This window comes from Cotesia typhae, unplaced genomic scaffold, assembly GCF_013202065.1.
Source record: "Cotesia typhae breed Kobodo isofemale line unplaced genomic scaffold, CoteBio_Ctyphae contig_5, whole genome shotgun sequence".
Taxonomy (NCBI): Eukaryota; Metazoa; Arthropoda; class Insecta; order Hymenoptera; family Braconidae; genus Cotesia; species Cotesia typhae.
Window position 1 is genome coordinate 8196466 of NW_027423757.1, and position 6208 is coordinate 8202673.

The 6208-nt window shown below is 29.1% G+C and overlaps 1 protein-coding gene across 1 annotated transcript; it reads right to left on the reverse strand.

The window, feature by feature from the left end:
• Positions 1 to 4128: 4128 nt before the first annotated feature.
• LOC141531427 (putative gustatory receptor 28b) lies at positions 4129 to 4988 on the reverse strand. Its single transcript, XM_074249250.1, has 4 exons — positions 4960 to 4988; positions 4820 to 4891; positions 4287 to 4376; positions 4129 to 4212 (listed from the first exon to the last, which is right to left on the reverse strand). Exons 1-4 carry the CDS (start codon positions 4966 to 4968, stop codon positions 4129 to 4131), a joined length of 255 nt encoding a protein of 84 aa, XP_074105351.1. The 5' UTR covers positions 4969 to 4988.
• Between the last annotated feature and the right edge of the window lie 1220 nt (positions 4989 to 6208).

The window sequence follows — 6208 nt, forward strand, 5'->3', positions numbered from 1 at the left end:
AAATATATAAACTTTTTGACTAATGGTTTTTTTATAACCTGCTCGACTAATTGAAACAACGACAAAAACTTCTTAGATTTGAACATTAAGTTTTTCTACAAAACAAATTACTTCTAAAAAAATTTAATATATTTCGAAATTTATACCTGCATATAGGGCCTACGTAATATTTTTGCTATAATAAATTTTAATAAAATAAACAGGATTATTTACCTGGTGGCTTGATAAAAATCTCAGTCACAATAAAATACGATTACACAAATAATAACACAAAGACTTATCTACACCCAGCAGTTATAAGTAATTTGATATGATTGCACAAACCGTTTGATGCTATTATTCCGGTCTGCAGTCATTGAGTGAAACCGAGCAGCAGTAATTGATCAAAAACTTACCATTTATTGCTGTTATATCCTTTTCCACGAGTAACTTTGATCTTTAATGTGTTCAGTGAGCTTATTTACTTATTTTAAGCCAGCCATTACTTTTTCCCCTGAAAGTAAAAAATATTATTTTACTTTAACGTTTTCAATACTTGTCGTAATTATAAATAGATTACTCACTATATATATACATAGACATATATCGTACACAAAAGTTTCTATTCAACTCGAGTTATTTCGTCTGTCGACTGGTGAAAGCTTTGATTAAAAATACGGAATTTGTTATACACAGAAATGACGTGTAGCGGTTTTGAATTTTTGTTGGGTTATCAAAACCTTCTCAATCTCGAGTGACATAATAACATAAGATAGCCAGATAAGTTGTTTGAAGAGATCAAAATAAGATCCTCGGCAAAAAAATTTCGATCTAGATTGTGTAGTCTTTACGAACAGTTGTGACAGATGCGGGATTATATAAATCGTACCCAGACTAGTTATTCTTTTATATTGTACACAACTTTTATAAGAAGTACAAATACAATGTCATTTCATACAAGAATAAAAATCTCTTGTATAAATAATAAAAATATTCTGTCACTGATGCGTACGCAGACAAAGCATTTCGAATATTCAATAGCTGCATATAAAAATAGTCTTTAGTTTTTATTTTTATACCCACCATTCAACAATACAACGTTTGATAACGGTTCTTTTAAAAAAGTAATTAAATTTTATATTAAATTTCGAATCTATTCAAAAGTTTTAATTTTTTATTATTTAACGATATTGAAAAATTTTTTTCATTTCTCTTTTATTAATATCTCGCTATGAAATGGTCGTATTGTTATCCCCCTTTGATTGTTATACCAGTAAAATAATATCTCATTAATTATCTGGAATACTGGAAAACAATGTGTTCATTTCAATAGAATAGTTTGCTAGTTTTTAATATTTTTTTTTTTCTATTCTTCTGTCGGTGAAACCGAGACAGAACTCTTTGATATTTTGGTATATCGGATAAAAAGAATCCTTTCCTTTGTTAGAAAACAAACAGTCGAGCATTATTTCTCGTTAATATGTCACACTTTGAGAACATGTAGTTCAATAACAGTATTACCGAGATCAAATATTTGTTCGATTGTTAATCCTGCAGATTTATAAATATATACATCGAGAAGCCAAATGTAACAGTGGTTTTATAAATATCAGTATCTACAAACGAGAATGAATCAAATGTGGGTATATAATATCTTATCCACGGTTAAGATCTACTAAAAAGGTAAATCTTTCTTCTTTACACTCTCGTTTTATTTAGAACCCGCATCTCGATTCGTTTCTTTTCCCATTGTCCACCGCAGAAGGTAGTCGAGGAGGCTGTATAATCGCATTGAGATTTTTCGCCCGTGTCCGACTTGTGAATTACATCAGAAACCGACGAAACGACGCCTCCGGTTTTCTCCCTTTAGTTTCCACCTTTCTTATTCTTATTTCCATTTTTATAACCACAAACTATTCCACCATGGTTAAATCGTGCGAGAATAGAACTCCAAATTTGTTAGTTTTTTTTCTCTCTTCCTATATTCACCACTTTCAAGTGATATTCTTTCCGGCCCCGGAGATACGCCCGAATAATTTTTTTTTTAATTTTTATTGAAAAACACCACCAGATGTTATAGTCTACTCTCGTTATGAGTCCTAATGCTGTCCTTCTCATATTAACACAAGTCTGGTGAAAAAAAAAAGATAACAAATAGGACTCAGAACGAAACTCGATTGTATCGAAAATAATAATTTAATAAAAAGTAAATCAATCAGTGAATTTTTTATTGAAAAAAATTAATCAATAGTCGAAATGAATTCACTTGGCAGTTGGTTTAATATTTGGTCAATAGAGAATGTGTCTGGGTGGACAGTGAACATTCAAATATTAATAACAAATACAATAAATATTAAAAATAAATATAGAGTTTTAATCTATTAGTCCTGTTGAACGTTTGAATAATTTAATTAAAATAACAAATAGAAATAAAAATATAATGAAATTTATTTAGAACATCGACGAATAGCCGACTTGGAATTTAATTAATAGTAGACAGTGGCCTGTACAATTCCCTCGGACAACTATCTACTATCTCATTCCACACTCGCTGTTGTTTGAAAGGAATATTCGAGGATAATAAAAATATAAAAATTTAATTGACCGCCTGTATTATGAAATATTTAGTTTTTTACTGACGAAAAATTTTTACTCCAGATTAAACTTTTATGCTTTTTAAATTCAAATATATTTATTACTAGAATGAAAATATTTAAATATTTATTGTTGAAAATAAAAAAGAGGTTAGTAAAATAATAATAATACAACAGATATAAATAATGAGTGAATTTATAGACTGAGTTTTCCATGAATATTTTAAATATTTATAAGTATTACAGACAAGAAAATTTTTTAGGGATTCTTAACCCCGCTATATGTATACCAGACTAATAATAATAACTCGGAAAAGAGTAAGGTGTAATTTGGTGTCTTGATTGCATTCTATATTTAAATCATAAAAAGTTTGACCGCAGGCATTTAATGTTACGAAAATTGCTGTTCAAACTTTAGCAACTTTCGAGAATGCTGGACCACTTACCAGAGTAATATTTTCTCACCACCCCGCGGCGTTTCATCATAAAAAAAGTTTTCGTATATACACCACACCTGACTCTAAAGTTTTGTGTACTCATATATATATATATATTATATTATCCGTATATACACAGTATATATTAAATATATAGAAAACTATAGATGTACAAAAATGCGGCGACATCAATGACAAATATCTAACCCTAATTCAATACTACTAGGGCACAATAATGTTACTTTTGTACGGTCGGTTTCTTTTGAGCATTTCCGTATTGAAAAAAATATAAAAAAACCTGTGGATTCAGATAATGGTACAAGGGATATATTTCTTTTTTACACCAAAAACGCTGATAGTTCAAAGAGCGCCGTACGTGTTCTTGGTGTCACTAGGCTCTACAATTGAACATGTTTTACTGAATAAATGTAAACTTTTGACAAATAGCTTAAAAATATGCTACTAGATACCTAGAAAACTATAGCACCACTCTAGACTGTATATTAGTTTTATTTAAGTAGTCAAATTCCAACTTTCTATACAGTAAATATTTATTCAATCACTTTTTAAGAGCCAATTTAATTCAACAATCATGTCATTTGTTTTCAATAAAATTACAAAGTTTTTTCGCAGACACTTAGGGTGTAAATAGATTACCTGGTCTAGTAAAAAAGCGCAAATAAATGAAAATTATTTAAATTTGAAAAATTTTAATGAAAATTTCTGGAGTTAAAAAAAAAGTATGCTATCATATTATTGATTGACAACGTTTGAAGCTGGAATATTCAATTTTTATAACCTTCCAGACGTGAAAAACAGAGTAGTTGTAGATCAAAATATTTTTTAATATCTTTCTACCATTTATAGAAAATGAATTTGTATCAGAGTGCTTAACCGAAGAGTACTTTAATCAACGATATTGAAATTTGAATTAATTAATTCCTAGAATTATTGATTTACTGACACCGGATATCAAGTAAGTATGAAATAACAGATATATAATTTATTAATACCAATATATTTCAGAGTTTATTGACTGAGAATAGTATTAATTTAAGAAATGCCAATATTGAATATATGATGGTTAATTTTCACTGTAAGTATTCACAAGAAGTTTGTTAATTAATTGTTAATTCATTAGAAGGTGAATTGATACGAAATTGAACAACAATAACAAGATAGCTTGCAATGGTGCCAACAATCTAAAAAGAAAATTAATTCTAAAAATAAGTTTGTCCTTTGTAATCAACGATAAAGAATTTAATTATTCTCTTACCATTAACAGGAGCCTGCGATCTAATGGTATAACATCGCAAGCGGTGAATTCAACTTGGAAATGTGAGATGTCACTTGAAAATTTAGTCAACTATAAATTGAAAATAAAGTGATTGTAAAGTACATCCCAAGTTTTCACGCTTTAGGTGTGCAGTTTCAGTCAAAATATATTTCATGATTAATTAACCTTAGACTGGTTTTCTGAATTAGTGTCGTGTCACATTACATAATGTGATTTTCGTTACTCAAGTAATGCTTTGTAAAGTAATACTTATTGGAAAAACCTGATTCTAGTTAAAGAAATTTTTTTTTAACAATAAAAAAAATAAAAACTAAAGGTATTTACAAAAAGTTTCTTACAGCTCTAACTATTGTAATTAACTAAAGCTGTAAGCTATAAGTACATAGCAACATTGTAACCCAAAAAGCACTGCGGCATATCCCTCACAGTGTAACCAGAGTCATCAGATTGCGTTTGTTGACCAGTCTACGGTTAAACAGAACTATAAAATATAGAAAACAAAATTCATTTACTTGTTTTTCAATTTTTGAATCAACTGGACATCGGTTAACCAGTAGACTGATGACTTTTAATGTTTTCTTACTCTGAAATCACAGTGATTTATGAATATGTTTATGATATTTGAACATTTTATATTTTTATTTACAAATACCTCTTTCATTATAGCTGTAACACTCGAAGTTAATATCAAAAATATGAAACTCGCCAACGAAAAATTTATCCCATTACATATATAAATTACTCTGTCATAAGATGCTATTGAAAGTACTGACAAAATTATGAAGTAAAGTCGAATAATATTTATTGTGAGGTAGTGAATGATTGAAATCAAAAGGGGTAATCCATAAAAGTCAACGACATTGTCACATACTTCACACAATCCTACGTAAGCATGTTTAATGATTTCGGTTTCATGTATGAAGGATACTTCCTTTTCAGACAATACTTTTATTTGATTCGGATCATTTACAATATTTTCCAATTTTGTGATAGTTGTATTGATACTCTTGAATCGTTTATTAATAACCTTTAGTAATGTAGAAAATTGTATCATCACCCAACCTCCGATAAGATCAGGGTAAATTCTCAGTAACAACGTTACGAATGAAAAATTTGAGTGGTATAACAAAATTGATGTTGAAGTGGCAGAGCATAGAAATTTCACCATAAATATAAAATAAATGTGTTTATTATTTTTATTTGATAGGTATTTCGCGCATTTTTTCAATTTTTGATCTGTGGTCTTCAAGCGATTGATGACGGCAATTAATATTTTCTGGCGACAAATGTAAATAAGTGGTATAAAGTTTATACACAGTATTGCAATAAATTTGAGCCTTGCTCTGAATGCCGGTGTCAGTATTGAGTCAGATTGAGCGTGAGGCAATGATGAATTCAGTTCAAAATAAATATTTGTTAAACCAATGAAAAAAAAAATACAGAGATTATAGTATGATCCAACGTATGAAATTTCACATAAATTTATTTCTCCAATATGATTTAAACTTTTTGAAAGTATCTCAGAAGTATCCACTACCCATGGTGACAATCCGATTAGTTTATAGAAAACATACTGAATTGTTATGAAATATCGACGGCACACTAAATTATACTGGTAAAGACTGAATTTTTCTTTCAAATTTAATAATTCCATGATAGGAACCTGAGGAACTGACAATGTCAACTTGACAATGTTGGAATAAAAACTAATGAATGACTCGAGAATGCAGCAACTTTATCCCGTTGACAATCGACTCAAAAAAAACAATAGTTAAGTAATAACGAACTAATTAACTGAATGATAATTATATAGCTCATCTTCAAGTTCTTCTTCAAAGAATGTGAGAATTGTTTGAAAATTCTCACGATGGAATTAAAATGTACCTTTACTCTTAAACTAG

Coding starts and splice junctions, on each gene's coding strand:
- LOC141531427 (XM_074249250.1), bottom strand. Junction 4,377..4,819: donor ATTCAAAAATTGAAAAACAA/GTAAATGAATTT, acceptor TTCAATTTATAG/TTGACTAAATTTTCAAGTGA. Junction 4,213..4,286: donor ATCGCAGGCTCCTGTTAATG/GTAAGAGAATAA, acceptor TTTTCTTTTTAG/ATTGTTGGCACCATTGCAAG.